This window comes from Rissa tridactyla, chromosome 5 (assembly GCF_028500815.1).
Source record: "Rissa tridactyla isolate bRisTri1 chromosome 5, bRisTri1.patW.cur.20221130, whole genome shotgun sequence".
NCBI classification, from domain to species: Eukaryota; Metazoa; Chordata; class Aves; order Charadriiformes; family Laridae; genus Rissa; species Rissa tridactyla.
Window position 1 is genome coordinate 27,057,295 of NC_071470.1, and position 17,945 is coordinate 27,075,239.

The window sequence follows — 17,945 nt, forward strand, 5'->3', positions numbered from 1 at the left end:
GTTTTGCTTGATCTTGTCTAGGGCTGCACAGACTTTTTTTTCCAAAACAGAGCATTGTTGCAAAGTATTTGCCTATTTTCTCAAAACATCTCACTTTGTGCTTTGAGATAAGGAGTCTTCAGAGTTGAAAAATCTAGGAGCTCTTGCCTAATCAGGGCTCTCAGGACTTCCAGACTCCCTCCTGTAGGGGCAGAATTTGGAGTGTTGAGTCGTGCAAGAGGCCACTAGGCTGTATGGCCATGGTGGTCCTCCTGGTGCCCCCACGGCTGGAGACACTGCCTGAACAGACGGAGTTTTGTCTTGAGTGTGTATTGAGAGATGAGCTGCTGACTCAGGGAGTGAGTTCCTTTCTCTTTAATGGTTCTTATGGCTCATGGTTTCCATCACCTTTAGAGGCGATTTACCCGTGTAATAAATCTCCCTGATTGGTATTAGGCATTTATTCTTTTAACAGTTTCATTTCATAAATCATATATATAGCCATGACTTCAACTCCCAGGTAGGTACTGGATAAAAACAGAATAGGGATCTCAGTATTTTCTTTCCTTTTTCGTGTTCTCTGTGTTCAGATTTTTGGACTAAATTGAGTAATGGCTGCTAAGCAGTGTTTATTTGTAAGTGCTCTCTGAACAAAACAATAAATATGTGTACTTAATTTTTCATAAGAAAACATGTTGATACTTGTGCAAATTTAAATACATATTTGAAAATCTGTAACATCTACACCAAGAATATTATTTCTGTTCATGCATAAAGGACTATTGGATTGAGATTCTGGATGTTTACCATCAAATGACATTGATTCTAAGCGTAACTGGACTAATTATGGAGGGTAATGAATAAAATACACAGATATAGAAGTATTGTTGCATGTCTAATCGTGTCATGTGGGTTTAATCTAGTTTCATTAAACAGCCCATTGATACTCAAGTACTGCAATAGGAAATTTGTAATTTCCAATAGATGCAGCATGTTAACAGGTATAACAGTCTTTCTTTAATGGCACTGCAGTATGTTAAGAGCTTCTTCCATTATGTTCACTGTAATGCTGAAAAGAACGATATATTAGAAGTGAATCACTGCAATTATTGTGGTCAATGCATTACCTCTTTAAATTCATGTTCAGAAGCTACTTTGCTGAAAAACTCCTACAGGAAATCCTAATAGACATTTTTGGTTTTATGATCAGATCTAAAATAAAGCTGTTTCACTGAAAATTGTGTGGAAAGCCTTCCAGGGGAAATGCTAATGCCAGGTTCATCCCCCATGAGAAAGAACATCAGTTAGCTTTTTTGTGAAACGATTTCACCCACGTTCAAACACAACATTAAATTTGCAAAACCCATGACAAAAAGAACTGTTTCAAAAAATATAGTGGTTTCGTTGGATTCCTTCTGGCTGTGGTTTCCAAGTATCTGTATTTGAACACAGGCCAGTATGGACCCATCCAGCCTAGTGACTATGTAGAGAACCTTGCAATAAGACTAACTCTGTAAGGAATGGTTGGGTTGATGAGATGCCGTATTGCTGTTATGACTCAACTGCTCAAAAAGTAAGGTGGAAAATACTGGGATTTGTAAAGAGAGAGTGAGGGAGGACCAAGCCTGCATCCACAGACTGGTAGTGGCACAATGCAGCCTGGATCCAAACTGACCTAGTTAAAGCACACTACAGCTTCCTTCAGTCCCATGCACCCAGATTTCTTTCTCAAATAAAGGAAGTTCCAGGAGAAAAGGGGTCCTTGACTGGGGGTGGACTCCTGGAGCTATCAGTTCAGCTGATCTCAGGTGTCTGCGCTGTTTGTGTCTTAAGGCTTTACATTTTTCCCTCAGGTTGCCCTAATTTCTTTTTCACTTCACTCATTTGTGGAGTGTGTTCTTCACAGTGGTGTGTGGCTCATGGGAGGCATTGGCATCCCCTGCTCTGCATCCTAGTAAGATCGAGTCTCTGCTCTTCCAGGCATATAGCAATATACAGCAATGACCTGGCTTCATTCGGTTTCTCTTTTCAGGCTCCTTGGTTCTTCAGTATAATTTGTCTTAAGTCATCCCTTTACAGAAAATGACTTTCTCTGTTTTGTGATGCTATGGAGATGCTGGTCTATGCCACGAGGATGCCTGGAGGTCTGTCTGTGCCACCTTTCCCATTCCTCTACAGAATATTTGGCGTAATTCAGAGCAGCTGCTAATTTCTTTTTTTTTTTTTATTAGACTTTGCAAAATACTATTTTTACCATCACTAGATTAATTGATGGTTTTTCAAATTAGATTGAAGAGTTTTTGTGGCAAGTGTGACTAATAGTAAGTTTCGGTGATGGTTAACGTGTATCTAGAAATTACGTTTGAATTTCAAGGAACCTTTTCCCAAGGTAGTGCCCGTGCATTTTTATTTCCATAACATTTATGCTTTCTGATATGATTCTGTCCTTTTGTACTGTTTTTTGTCTTTTTTTTGCCTCTGGCTTTTTTTCTCTCACGTACAATGTGTATTTTCCCAAATGGGTCTCGAATAGCATTTTTTATTATACTGACAAGAACAGCAACACCTCTGTAAATTGTCCTACAGCAAAGGCATGACAGAATAAATGATCATAAATAAATCATCTTACATGATTTCTCTGTTTCCAGTCCTTCTGTTTCTCCCTTCAAGGGTCAAGTGCCCTGGCAAACCACTGCATGGCATTTGAGACCTAAACCAGCTGCTGACAGAACAGATGTGACTGTTGTTTTGCCTGCCGTATCTTAGGATTTGAACCCAAATCCCAAATGTTTGGTAAAATAGGCAGCGGAAGCCACCAAGGATTGATAGACCACATGTTTCTTGAATTTTGATAAGTTATGCCTGTTAGTCTGCTTATTCTACGTGTTCAGAGTGCTATCGGGAGAGGTCACTTTTTTTAGTCACAGAATTCAGATACTACACGTGGCTTGTAGGACACTAAACCTGGGCTTGGGTGGCCTAAACTCTCCATATTTCAGTTTCCTGTGTATAAAGTAGGAGTAAATAAATTTATTTGCTCTATGCTGTTTTGCTATAATTTATACTGGCTGTCTTTGGAACAGAAAGTTCAGTTGAAGCCTTTGCTACCATTGTAGATGTGTTCTCACAAAAAGTGATGTTAGCTGGTGATGGAGAGTGATGCCTACTAACATGTATAGCCGTTTGGTGCATCATATTATCTTTATTTTATGCATGTATTCATGGTCTCTGCATCTGAAAGATCTGGAATGGAGGAATAACTGATACCGTGTGTCATCTGCACGTCCTGTCACGTGTTTACAAGTTCCTATCTCATACTGCTCATAGAACAGCTTCTGGTGCATGTGTTTAAGTGTAGTGCTGTTGAGCACAGGGGGCTACATGACAATGCATCGCTATAAAGCATTTACAGATGTATTCACAACTGTCCAAGAGTAAGGGCAGTGGAAAAGATAAACACATAGGCCAAGCAAAGACATGCAAGGAGAAGATCCAGTGATGGATAAGTCTTTGAGGGTGGTTTTATCTTAATTGTATATATTTTGGAAGTCAGGATTGTTGTAGAGGGTTTTGAGAGTTGGTGTGTCTGTTAATATGCTTTTTGATTGCTCACACTGACTTGTTAAAATGCTCAAAGCAGAGAAGAGACTTGCACAGTACATAAGTACATGGATCTCGCCCACAAAGCTAAGTGATGCTCATGATATTGGTAGACATGAGGACCTAAAAGAAGAAATTGATAGCACCAGAATACAGAAAGTCTGTCTGATGTTACTAGGTTTACAGTTTTCTAAACTGTGGTGAAATAATTCTGCAAGTAGATGCATACCTAATGTGCAACATTAACTGAAACACGTGGCCAATCAGCAAACGCAATCCATGTTTTATTCTATGAAAATAGAAATATTTCTATTGAAATATCCTATTGGAATGAAGGAAGCCAAAGATCATACACTGAGACTTTCAGCTACTAGACAGCTATTCCCTGAGGGTATTTTCAGGCCAGCAATATGCCAGTGCTGTATAAAAAAGTCCACTGTCTAAGTGGAAGGAAACGAGTGACAAATGCGCTATTGAACTGAGCTTGGTATTGCGGAGGTCAGAGTCCTTTACCGATGGGAGAAGTAGACCTTGCCGGAAGCGCCAACAGTATATCTAGTAAGGGAATGTATTAAATAAGCATCAATGAAAAGTATGCTTAGAGAGAAGCAAATGTTTTGCCTTTTTTATTGCTAAAATAGAGTGGGTAATAATTATTTAAAAAATACTGTTTAATCTCTTTGGAGCCATCTCTGCACCTGTTAAGGTCTAAAAATATTGTGGAGTATTTCTGAATTTTCAAGCATTTTAGTACAAACAATTATTTTTAATAAACAGCTCATCATATGGTACTCTAGAAGCTGTGTGGAGTCACTGCTCTGTTATCTGCTTGCCGTCACTCAAAGGATGTAAAACAGGAGATGCGGTGCCTTGAAAGACAGAAGTGTCACTTCTGTAAAGTATGGTTTTGACAAATCACATTTTACCGGCTCAGAAGCCCCTGTGTACACCAGAGCAGAGAGCTGTAGAGCAGTGCTAGTCACTGAGGTGTGTAACATGGAGCACGTTCATCTCTGTAAGTGAAACAGCTGTTGCTGGAAGAAATTTACTAAAACCACCGATCTGTTGAACCCTGTTTCAGGTGGAATTCCATTTGTCCTCACCGGAGAGTTTTTCCAGCAGTCGCAGAGGCCGGCCGCGTTCATGATAGCTGGGACAGTCAACTGGCTCTCCAACTTCGCAGTCGGACTGCTCTTCCCTTTCATTCAGGTACTCGGCAGCCTTGATATTTGATATACGATGATATAGCTGGTATAGTACAGCATGGGAAGTTTGAATAGTAATTTTCAGGCAATGATAAATGTCTTTTTATTAAAGGGGATGAAAATCCCACCACGTTTTTGATACAGTTCAATTGTGCTACCCACATGTCTCCTTGTTTGAACATCTTGGAGAAAACCGTCCTGCAAAAGAAAAATTATGGTAACTGTTCCTCGCAGGGCTTTAGCAATACAGCCTGATGGCTGCGCCAAGAGTTCACGGTCACTGATGGTGATGCCTTATTCTTCAGCCTTTAGGCCACCCATCTTTTGGTTTACCCTAGGCTTTGAGAATCCTTATTAGTCTCATTGGGGAATAGATCCTTTCCTCTGTCCTCTGTCTAAGCTTGACTTTGTGGCTGTCTTTTTTTTCTAGTCTCTTCTGTCAGGCTTTTATCTTCAGTAGCTGATTCCTTCTTGCTGCAGCCTAGTTGCTGCGTGGATGAATTTGTTCCTGTCCCAGATTCCTCAGGCTCCCATAAGCTTTGCTTCTAGTGGATTGCTTTATTTCCTTGGCTGAACTAGTCACAAGCAGGACAGAGGCCAGTTTCATCAAGAACTGCCTGGCAACTGGTGTTTGTATTCTAACAGGCTAAGTTTATATTCTAAAAAAATCAAATTTAAATTAAAAAAAAATATTAAAAAATAAAACTCAAAAGTTCAACATAGAACAGCATTTTCCCCCTCTGATTCCTAAGAACGCTTTGTCATTGTTAATGTGTCTTTGTGCGGCAAAGGAGGCTTCAAGCAGCTTCTCATTCAGAACCACACTGAGGGCCTTTGACCATGAACCTTTCCCAAGGACCATCCACAGCCGCTGGAGCTCACACAGGAGCTGATTCTCTATCTCAGGAGCTGAAGGACAGCTTATCAGTCCCCTGACCAACCACATCCAAACTCTTTGAAGAGTCATCCTGCTCCACTGATAACAGTTTAAGAGTGAAGCTCACAACTACAGCACAAAATATAGGAGTCCTAATTGTTTTTTTTTAAATGCACAGAGGAGAAGATTAGGGGCAAGGGAACGGCACAGAGGGAGGCAAGCCCTTTAGGCTACTTGCAGGTCCTCACAACCAGGAGGGAGATTTTGGATTACCCTTCAAATAATTTCTGAGTAAGAGATTTAAATAACAGGCAAGGAGGTGTTACTGCTGTTTGTGCCTTCTTACAACTGAAAATTTTATGATACTTTATCGCATGCAATGCTGTATAACAGTATTTGCAGATACTGTAAAATTGTATCATACTGTAAGACTATATATTCATTTTCATTTGACAAGTAAGACTGCTTTTCTAAGTAAGTAGTACTGTTTAAAATTATCTGTATGAGATAGTTTATGGGAGAACATGAAAGTCTTATAAAATCTGACCCTTGGTCTAAGTTTGACACTTAATTTAAAATTTCTTGTAAAAGGAAGAAGTCTGTAGTCATTTTGATTACTTGGATCACCTTCAGAAGTCAACATGGGTATAAAGGATGTGCTCCAAACTCTGTGCTCCTACTAACATTAACTTAGTTAGACTCCTCAGAGCAAAAATCTTAAGAGCTTGTTTCAATGCTTACAGAAAACAGGGAGTGTTTTTCACCAGTTTCACGGTGCAGAGTAAAGACTTGCCAGCTTAGACATTTAAGGTGAGATTTTTAAAAGCAGGTAGAGATGTAATTCTTTTCCCACTGAGGTCGTTAGAACATCTACCAAATGCGGTGGAGAAAGAATTAGACAGTTCCCTTGTGTTTTCGAAAACGTGACCTTAGTCATCAGCATCAGTATGGTCCAGGAGGCAGACACGAGCTCATCCAGCAAGTGGCTGCTTCTGTGTGACTTAACAGCTGTTTCTCCAAGAAGATGGGGACTAGCTATTTAAGCAGTGCTGGGGATTGCCTTCTGCCCCAGCTGGCCAGGCACTAGCAGTCCCACCACCTGCCTCCATGGTGGCCAGAAACGAGGTCTCAAATCCAGAAGCGTATAATCAGAATACTTTTATTTGTTACGTTTTTAAATTATCCAGAAACATTTAAGGAATAATCGCATTTCTCACAAATTGTGGGTTTTGCCTCCTGCACAAAACTGAGGAGTTACCTGAGCTCTGGCTGTCAGTCGGATCTGATTTCATGCAACTCAGGGCTCTCCCTTCTTGTCCTGCTAATCCCACCTGACAGATCACCTGGTGGGAAATGTTTAAAAAGGCCCTCAGTAAATTCAAATAAAAAGGTTAACTTTTCATATGCATATTAAAGCTTTTTGAGTGATTTAGTATGCATCCATATGAAGCTTGCTGTAGCCTTGAGGAATTTATTATTTTGTGTCATAAAAATTTCCCATTGTGTGATTACAAAATTACCAGTTTATTTTTAACGAAGGTAAATTATAATTCCACCTTGCAGGGCTTTTGGTTTTCTCTTCTTTAAAAAGTAATAAAGAGTAAAAGCTTAGAGTTTGCACCTAAAGATGAAAGCAATGTTACTCAGACTGATTTTTAAAGCTTTTTCACGAGATCAAACTATAATGTCTCCTCATTCCCTAACTTTCACTTCTTTCCTATTTCAGTCAACTTTATTCTCAAAATTCAGCTTGTGAGTCACCTGTTTCTGTATAGAAAGGCAATAGCCTCTCCTTAGCTCATCTTTGTAAGTCCAAAACAGGGAAAAAATCTTTAAAATGCCTTCACGGAATGAATGTATAATCCCTTCTGTGTATTTAAATACTAACCTGATTGCTTGAGAAACAGCAGCCACTTTTTTGATTATTGGTGTGCTTCTACAAAATTATCCCAAACGTTTGGGAAACAAATATGTTAGCTTTAGAGTTACTCAAAAAATCAACCAGTAGTTAGTTCTCCAAATGTCACCAATTAACTAGTTTGAATGCCTAGGTTTTCTCCCCTCAACCATCTGTAGGTACATATAATAGCATAAAACACTGGCTTGAGTCATACATTAAAATGTATGGATGAGATTGAAAAGCTAGTATACAGATCAATTTTTGACAAATCAAAAAAAAATTAAAACATGGGTACTGTTCCAGCCCTCAGCACTGCCTATTTGAGAAATTTGTTTGTGCAAAGGATCAGGACTGAAGTTAAAATGACAACCAATGCTACATTGAATTCACAAGTATATTTGATATTGTGTGATAACTAGGAGGTCTCTAATAGCAGGTGTCAAAAAAATTTGCATTTTAAAAGAATTTTTTTTTTAGTGCAAAGTATAATAATTGAAGAAGCATTATTGCATGTGATCCTGGAACATACAGAGAAATTATAAAACATGTGGGTTTAGGTCTGAAGGCATTTCAGACTTGTGTTTAACATAGAGCTTGACCTCATGAAATGTCAAACGTGTCACCTTGGGTGATGCCCAGCAGTATCTCTTTCCCGTTGCCATCATTTGAGAACAAAGGCATGAGGCTTTTCTCAACAACGAGCTGTGGAGAGACAAAGACGGCTTTGATAAGCCAGCAGGCCAGACATGCGTGAAATGGTTCATAAAGACATGGTGACCCCTCCTTTCAAAGCATTTCAGTGCTCCTACAGGTGCTAGAACTGGGTCGTAATGCTCTCTTATTTGGACGCCAAACCTCCAAAGTTTCACTCCTGCAAAATATCCATCAGTGAGTATCTGGAGTAAGAAAGAAAGCACTTCAGCCCTCTGCCCTCTCCTCTGACTTGCATATCTCATGTTTTTGCATGGCACTTATGTGTCAGAAGATCATAACAATGTTCACTGAATCAACCATGTAATAGTAAAAAAGTAATTTGGCCACTGGGGGAAGGAATACCTGAAGTTATAATAATGCTTGTATAAGCCTGAAGAAATAAAAATACTTCATCTGAAATACTCACAACTTTAACACTTTTCATTTTGCCTTTACATTATAGACTATGCTTTATACTTTTAATGCATTGTGATTGGATTTGAATCTCTAATTTTTGTGAGCATTTAGAAAGGTTCAAAATTTGTGGAAGCTGATGAAAACCTTATTGAATATACTGTCATATCTAAATAGGTATGTTGTGTCCTTGTTCTTAGAGACTGATGCAAACACTTAATTACAGCATTTGATTTAAAAGCAGCTTGCATTCATAAAGCTATTGATGTGCATTCATATGCCTTTGAAAGATCTGAACCTAAATTATCCAGTATTGGTTGTTCAATTCGTGTCTGTTTTCTGTTGTTTGTTACATGTTTCATTGTTCCAATATGTAGAGGTGAAAATAATAGCATTTTTCCTTGTGCATGTCTAATTTTTTCACTTTCCTAGAATATTTATAAACTTTTTTAAAAAAAAAGTTTACAAAAATGATTCAAGTTAAAAAAAGAAGAAGAAAGAGACGCACAGTGTGTTCTTGCACACAAATGACATTGCTACACTAGACACCACACTATCTGGCCAAAATTTTTATAGATAGATACCTCTAAGTTCTTAATCCAAATTACAAAATTTATCTGATTTTCAGCTGTGTTGCTGAAATTTCAGCAGAAACACTCTGGGGTCAGCGTCTCACAGAAAGCATTTAATAGCTGGCTAGGTGAATCACAGAATCACAGAATCTTAGTGGTTGGAAGGGACCTCTGAGATCATCGAGTCCAACCACAAAAAAAAAAAAAAAAAAAAAACAAAAAACAAAACAAAACAAAAAAAACAACAAAAAAAAAAAAACCCAACACCCACCTACTAAACTCCACACCCCCACAACCCCACACACAACACCCCACCACAAACAATAATCTTGGGCACTAGAGCATGCCCTGAAGAGCCATGTCTACACGTTTCTTAAATACCTCCAGGGATGGTGACTCCACCACCTCCCTGGGCAGGCTGTTCCAGTGCCTGACCACTCTTTCAGTATAGTAATTCTTCCTAATATCTAATCTAAGAAGACCCAACTCAGCTAAACTCCCTTAAACACCAAATCTTTCTCCCTTGTTTGCTTTTTGTGATGGTTCAGTTGCTGTAGATAATTCAGGGCAGCAGCAGGGCTTGTCCCACAATCATGATAAATAATATTGCTTCTTGCTTCAGCCCTATGTTGCAGTTTTGATGCGCAGTGTTACAGATCATCCATTATTCCTTTTGTGACTAATATCCTCTGAAAAATGTTTTAAAGCACTTCCTTGCTCAGAAGGCTTATAAAAGCACAACTGTTCTTTTTGATGTGTTCGTAACAAATCAGTCTTTGAAAATATGACTCTTTAATATATGAAATGATTTTAGAAAATGAAAAGGAGATGAAATCAAGTCTTCCAAAGGTTAGCCACTCTCCTGAGACCTCCAAATAATATAGTTTCTTGGGGTCTAAAATAAGCATTTCCGTCATGGATCTTGCGTACAGATCACCTGGGCAGGTAATTCTCCTGTGGCACATAAGTTGTGTCATGGTTGAGCTTGCAGTGGTAGCATGAATTTTGAGAATTCTTGAGAAGAATTTCTTAATTTCTTCTTGAGAAAAAGTGTTAGATGTTGTACCTACCCATAAAATTCACGTACTCCTTTTAAAATAGTATATGTTGTTGGAAATGTCTTCTCATTGCTTTATGATATCGAGTATCTCAACGCATGAATGTGGCATGGCAAGCTGAGAGGATTAGTCACCTTCTTCATGTGCTCCGAGTGTAACTTCTGTTTCCTAATGATTTAGCTTCTGGGACTACGAGACACAGATTCTCTTTGTGGTTTCCTTCTGAGTAACTGCTAAGCTAGCTGTAACACCTGGAGCAAATTGAGTATCGTAAAACAGACTCCAAGTATTTGCTTGTACTTGCAAAGAGTTTATGCTCAGTATACAAACCTGTGAGAACTTATCTTTATTTTTTTGTGTGTACAGAAAGCGTATTGAGAATGAGTTTCTGTAGTCATCCACAACAAATCATTCCATCATTTATTCATATCATCCCCTTGGGAAAGGGGATAATATTTTATGTCTCAAGTAAGCAAGCATAACAAACCATCGAAGTTTTTGGAGTGAAAGTGTTGGGCAATTGGGGATGTAATTATAGAATCATTTTAGCTGGAAGGGACCCCTCAGGGTGTCTGGTCCAGCCTCTTGCTCAGAGAGGGTCAGCTGTGAGATGAGACCACGTTTCTTAGGACCTTGTCCACTTGTGTCTTAAAAACCACCAAGATTTGGTACTTCTATGTTAGTTAGCTTTTAAATTCAGAGGAGTCAGTAATCAAAACTGATGGTAGCTAAAAAGCAACCATGTTTGGCCATTTCTGAGAATAGTTTTAATCTTAGTTTTAAAAACTGTACATTATTCACTATTAATCCTGAGTTGAAATAAAAGTCACTAAAAATTCTGGAAAAGACATTGAGACTTCCTGCTGCTCATCAATGTATTTTGTAGGCTAAATTACGACAAATGTTTCATCTTGTCTTAATACATGGATGCTTTCTGGATGTCAACAGATGCATCTGTTCTGCTCTCTGTCTGTGAAACTATATTTAGAAAATTAATCAGGAAGAGTCTATGGGATAGATGAGTCTATAAGACTCTATGGGATATGCATACATCTAACTGTACCATCTCCCTTTTCTCTCAAGATGATCAACAGTATCAGATCATTTTGAGAGAAAAGGGAGATGGTACAGTTAGATGTATAGAAGAAGAACAAAATCAAAATAGGACCATTTTAAGTTCCTGTATAACGTGTTTTTTGTGCACATGTGAGATGGAGTGCAAAATATTTGTAGTAGTGGAGTAGAGACGTCTGCATTCAAGCTCTCTCATGTTTCAGAATAAGCAAGCAGCAGCCAAATGGTTCTTCCCAACACACAGATCTGCAGGTGTAGCTGGGACGCTTCTCATTTTATGCATTTGGATCAGTGATATTGATGGTGTGCAGAAATTCACGTGAGCCAACCAATTTCTTTAGTTTCTTGAGAAAAATGCTAATGCCACTTTGATGAGAGCACGAGTGCTGATGATGCTACTGTTATTTCCTGTAGGAATAAGCTATTGTGAAGATTTTTCATGCTGGGGATAAAACTCGCACTGTCCCCAGGTAGGGGAGCAGGAAGGCCACCTTTACCAAGACATACTTTACATGGAGGTCTTCCTCATCACTGCGGGTTTCCTCATTAAATGCCTCTGTTATGTCTCTGTTCTAATCCCATTAACAGTGATATATAACTAAATCACAGCTCAGGATAACAAACCTGAATACGTCAGATTTTCAGGTTAAATCCACTGAGTAGAATGGATAGCACTAGCAGAATAATTAGTACTTCGTTCCATAATTTATTTTAGCCAGTGGAACTTCTTGGGGGAAGAACAACAGATACATCTTTTTAATTTTTTTGTTGTTGTTTTGGTGAGTATGTAAGTTTTAACGAGTAATTCCAGGTATTTCAATATGTGTAATATGTTCATCTGCGTGGTTAGACTGAAGCATTCATTTCAATAATTACATTGTAAGTATTTTATAAACCCTCCAGGTTGCTAAGCAGCTTAATACATGACATCAATTAGTCTTTGACTAGAATTCGCAGAGAGATGTAAAAAAAGAAGCAAGCCTTTTACACGGGGAGCAAAGGCAGCATACCTGTTTGTAGGCAGCACAAAGGAGAATTTTGAACATCTCTTCTTTGTGTTCTGTGTGCTTTCTTCCTACCAGTGTGCGTTTTTAATCTAGACTTGCACTTGCAGGCTTTTTAAAATTAGACTAATTACAGCAGTGGTTATGTGGCATCTGTTTTTCCCAATTTAGTAGATTACATGGTTTAAATTTGCTGACTGTTGTTCTGACATGTATAGCCTGTCAGATATCAAATCTTAACTTTCTTTCCTGGAAAGGGACTCCAGACTATGAAAGTGTGAATGTTTGTGTAGTAGACACGACAGTAAATATTCTTTAAGGTCAAAGTCAGTTAAGAGCATTCTCATCACTGTCAGTAGGAAGGGTGTTAGTCTGGAAAATACGCAGAGTTCTTTTCCTGCACAGTGCTGCTTGATTACTAAATACAGATTTATTAAGAACAATATTAGTGCCTGTAGTTGCCTTTTTTATCTTAGCAGTGTACACTCTCCAGTAACAATGCTTTATCTCTCCCTGTTTATCCATACACCAAACCAGACTGGGGTTGCCTTTGCACCTAAACCTCTTCTCAGAAGAGGGTCTTGAAATGTGAGAAACTTGAATTTGTGTCCCTGACCATCGGGAAACAGGGGGTTTCACTTTCAACAGGGCCCTTGGACCCAGCTTCATAGGTAGTAGTGTTTGCTGGTCCGGCAGAGTGTCCTTAGGCATCTTGCTAATGTAATCAAGGGCAGAGCTGCAAGACTGAGCACAAAGTACTCAATGGTAGATGAGACCACACATTCAAAAAGCCAGGTGATGGTAGTGGTGGTGGGATACTCCTTCCAGTTGTAGTTATACAGAAATAATAAAGGACTGAAGAGACCGTAGTATGTATTTTTAAAAAGAGGATGCTATTTTATTGCTGTCTGTACCGTGTCCAGCAGCCTGTGTGTTTGGTCAGACCTGAATAGTGGTGGCAATCAGAAGCTCCACCTCCTCGGCTGCACGTGTCCTTGTCCCAAGGTGGCTTTTGCTGCCTGTCAGATACGAGCACAGCCTTGCTTTTCAGGTTTCTACAACATCCATGAAGCATAATAAAACCTTTTTATCAAATTCCGCTGGAATTAATTGATGCTTTTATTGATTGCTGCAGTGAATGTGAAGTTTGCATTTAAGGAGGTCCAGCACAAGGTCCTCTGCAGCTACTGAGCATTGCAGAGAGTTAGTTCAGATAACAGCTCTAGCAGGCAGGTGCTTTCATACCCAGCTTAGTTTCAAAAGTCCCCAGGCATGCCAGACCCACTTGCAGTTGCTTCCCCATTCTCTGTCTTGGGTGCAGGCGTGTTTCTGTTCACTGACTTCACCAGCGACAAGGGTGATGAAGCAGAGAGAATGCATGTTATATTTTCAGATAACTGCATCAAGAAGGGTGTTAGGAAACCTTTTAATCATGAGAATAGCGTAACTGTGCAATGATGTGTGGAGAAATTGTAGCTTGTCCATTACTGGAGATCTATAACAGACAGGCAGACAGATGTTTGCCAAGAACTGGGGCTGCCTTTGTAATGAGAATGGACTGGCTGGCATCTGTATTCCTGGTTTTCTATGAGTTTATTGACATTTTGAAGCCTTCGGAGCAGGAAGTCTCTCTCACCAAGTGTACACACATCATGGGGCTCCTTTAATGCTCCTTTAAGGTTTTTTTTTTTTTGTTACTGTGTTACATCAGTGTCACTGCAAGAAGGACTGCTGCAGGTTGTGGTGGCAGGAGAATCCAAACTCAAAAAAAAATAATAAATAGAAGACAACTGCAATTACTCCTCTCCTTGAAAATAGTGACAGCATAGTAGGAATAGTGTAATGATGCTTTCGGATAAATAATCTTGAAAAATTAAGAGGAAGAAACAGCAAAAATTGCAATGAACTTGGAGTAAAAGAATGCAAACCTAAAAATACTCTGTCTGGAGAAAAGATTTGAGAAAGGAAAGGCTAACTGTGAACAACTGAGGAGGGAGAAAAGATCACTTATTTTCTTCAGTTCAAAAGGATCGGAAAGTGTTAAACTTCTCTGACACATCAGAGAGAACCCTGTGAGTTTCAGAACAACTTGAGCAAGAATCAAGCATCCACAGAAATTTGAGGAATCTCTAACCTGAAGGCCTTCAAGGTTATATTAGTCATCCTTCTGTAAGCTTATTACTGTTTCATATATTCCTTCTTTTATGGGTAATGAGAGGAAACAGATCATTTTCCCTTTGGCAGTAGTGACTCATTACAAAAAAAACCCCAACCCAAATATGACTAGAGGAACCTATATATTCTTGTCTGGTTTAAGGTGCATGCAGTCAAATATCACCTACTTACTTCTGCATTAGTATTTTCTAATTGCACTAGATTGTCTCACATGTACAGTACTGAGTTACCACTGAAGGTTTCCAGTGAATTTCATACTTCTCAATAGGGTATTCAGTGATGAATTCTAAATCGCGTCTATTTCTGTTTTAAGTTTAAATGACTTCACCCTTCAGCCATCGGATACTTTATTTCTTGCAAATTTTTGTTTATTTAATCTTCTGTTGAACAGCACAGACTGGGGGTTTTGATACCTTTCTAATTGTTGGCTGAAGAGTTCACATGAATGTATTTCAAGCAGCAGAGTTTCTGTAAGTCACTCGCAACCATAAGGAGCTCATTATCCCACAGGATATTTATTCCAGTCCTTAACTTAATGAAGATCTTCTTAAACAGAAGAATAATGAATGGCTAAATAACATACAAAACAAATATGCTTGCTTGTCCATAAGCCTCCTGTTTTCACTTTCCAACAGGCACGTGTATAAACAGAAGCTATTTCCAAAGCACTCAGATGAACAAAACCCAAATCTTGTAAGTGTGTACATACACAAATAGATACAGGCAGACCCTTATTAATTTAGCCAGACTCAAAATTGTTACTTGTGGATATTGTTTGGCATCACCTCCTTAGATTTTCTGTTTTATTTTACGTTGCTGGAAATAAAATCCGAGGCCTTGCCTGACTTTGCTGGAGCTGGATGGTTGAAAAATCTATTTTAAAGAGTGAGTGACGGCTGGTAGAAATTGGTAGGCTGAGGAGGTGCTGGAGTGTGGAGAACAGGGACACTTGGTATATTTATGTGGCAATGGGTGCAATGAGCTGAAGCAGGCAGAGGGGACAGCAAACTCCAGCAGCAGGAAAGCACAATCTGAAAGGCTCGGAAACCTCTGGTGCAATAGAATAGGCTTCTGTTAAGCTGTTACTCGTCAGTAGCAGTAAGTTTGCAGGGGCAGACTTCTGTAACCCAATGACATAGCAGGACCTTAAATTACATGTTATCTAGGAAAAGGTGCTGTTTATTTTTTCTAATGCATTCCGTAAATGCAAAGAATTACTAAGCATTAATAATTGGAAATTAATTTCATGACATGTTATTTTCATTACATGTTGATGCATTCTTATTTCATATTTCAGTTTGTTCCATTAGATTGTTATGAGGCACTTAAAGGCTACGTGGTAAATTAGTATTACATTGCAGGACGGCATAGCAGATTTCTCCAGAAGTTTTCTGTCATAATAATTTCTCTTTCTAGAAGACTGTGCAGAGTCTTTTTTTGGTGTCAAAGTCACGCTGTGTATTACTGCTATGTATTTTATTGAAATTGGAATCTTGGCATGGATATACTAAACTGCATTGCAGAATAATGCACTTTCCTTTCCCAGTCACACACTGGAAGCAGATGTAAGCCAGAGAGGAAATAATGAATTAGTCATTTTTATCCGCCGTCAATATTCTTGGGGTTTTGTACTTGGTTCTATAAACATCTCTCGTGTTACCTTTGCCTGCTGCTCACCCCGTTGCCCCACAGGCATCCTCCCTCTCCCTGCGCTATGGTGATAGCAGCTGGCTGAGCTTATGTTTGCCACTGGTTTGTACCCTTCTTTGCCAGCCCCTGTGCCATCCTTGTTCAGCTGGCCTTCAGTCTGATGAGCGTGCTTTAGCAGGGGGATGCCTCTGCCTGGGTGCTCCATCTCAGCAGCCAAAACGGACCATCCCAAGCCCTCGTTTCCTGCCTTTCTGCCCTGCAGAGACCAGCTGCATCTTTACTGCTCCTCTGGTTCTCTCTCTGTCCCCTCAGTAATTTTCCAGAACAACTCATCTTCGGGCTTTCCTCCTAATAGAAATGTTTCCAATAACCAGGGATCGCAGAGGAATACCCAGTTATGATTACAGGTCCACTAAGTGGAAAGCTGATTTTACTCCCAGCTGTGGTTTGACTTTCACTTTTGGCAAAGAAAGAGAGTTTTGAAATCATTAGAAGTGTTGGGGAACTGATCGATGGAATCTCCCCACGTAGTTGTACTAGAAAATGATGTAGCTCCCTATCAAAATGACGAAGAACTGAATTGCTGCTATGGTTTCATAGGAAAAAGAAAGGACTTAAATGAGGTTCGTTTAGAAATGGGAGGAACCTCTTTTTCATCTTGCCAGGCCTACATACAGCCCCTGAGGACTTGTGTTACCCCAAAATGGGATACAAAGGCATCATTCTCTTGCAGCCTTTTTGCAGCAAGACTGAGGCAATAATAGTAATAAACTGTGAGATGTTTTGCAGCTCTGTGGCAGAGCAATAGTGTAGAGTATCTCATTTTTGCAGAGACTAATAAATGTCACTGTGCAGTTTGAATGTTTTGTCCAGTTATAAAAGAACAGCTTTATTTTACAAAGTCGTAATAATTGTGTCTATCCTCCATCATCTATTTTTTTTGCTTTGTTTCCATGAAATTGGAAATTGCGGCATGTTGATAAAGCAGATATATATTGTGCGATGGGTTACAGAGATGAACACTCAGACCTTAGTGAAGACTGACGTAAAAAGCTTAAGTTATAGATAGGTGCCTGGCTCTTCAGGCTGGGGAACTGAGCAACTGACAAAAATGACCTCTGTAATTCCTGTGCAGTTCACTGGCAAAGGAAAATGATGTGCTTTTAATGATGGACTAACAAGTCACTAGATTTGGGGCAGGCTTCAATAATATCTGAGAAATTGATGGAAAATTTTGGGGCTGTCCTGTCGCACCCCATCAGTGTCCCTCCCATTACAGTGTGTGTTTTTGCAGGAAGGTTCAGCCAACAAGGTGGTAGCTTATTCTGAGCCATAGCAAACATTAGGAAAACCTTTAAAATAATTAAAAAATCGTATTAGCATGTTTGTTCTCAGAAAATGAACAGTGTAAGAGCTTAAGAAGGATGTGAAGGAGATTATATAGTGAATAGAAAGTGTGTGACAGAAGATCAATTTTAAATATTTCTTATGAAGAGCTGCCTATATCCTCTGTAGTTGTGGCAGGGAAACATCTTTACAGTGAAGAAATCCTTGGCGTTGAGTGCTGATGTTTGCCAAACCTGTCTTCTGCGCAAGGGCAATAAAATGAGGACATGGCTGTAGACGTGCAGCTCGTTGCAGCCCGTCGTAGTCGGATGGCGCCCAGTTGCTGAGCTGGTGGGTGGAGGTCTAATTCGTGTGCCCTCGCGTGGGAGGTCAGCACTGGCGCTTTGGTTGGCAGATG

General features: G+C 39.4%; 1 protein-coding gene across 3 annotated transcripts in view; it reads left to right on the forward strand.

The window, feature by feature from the left end:
• SLC2A9 (solute carrier family 2 member 9) overlaps positions 1 to 17,945 on the forward strand; it is a 111,625-nt gene that overhangs the window by 82,421 nt on the left and 11,259 nt on the right. For all 3 annotated transcript variants that reach the window (XM_054202859.1, XM_054202858.1, XM_054202860.1), the window contains one exon: positions 4,661 to 4,788. In XM_054202859.1, coding sequence (XP_054058834.1) covers positions 4,661 to 4,788 — 128 coding nt within the window. The remainder of the gene's footprint in view (positions 1 to 4,660; positions 4,789 to 17,945) is intronic.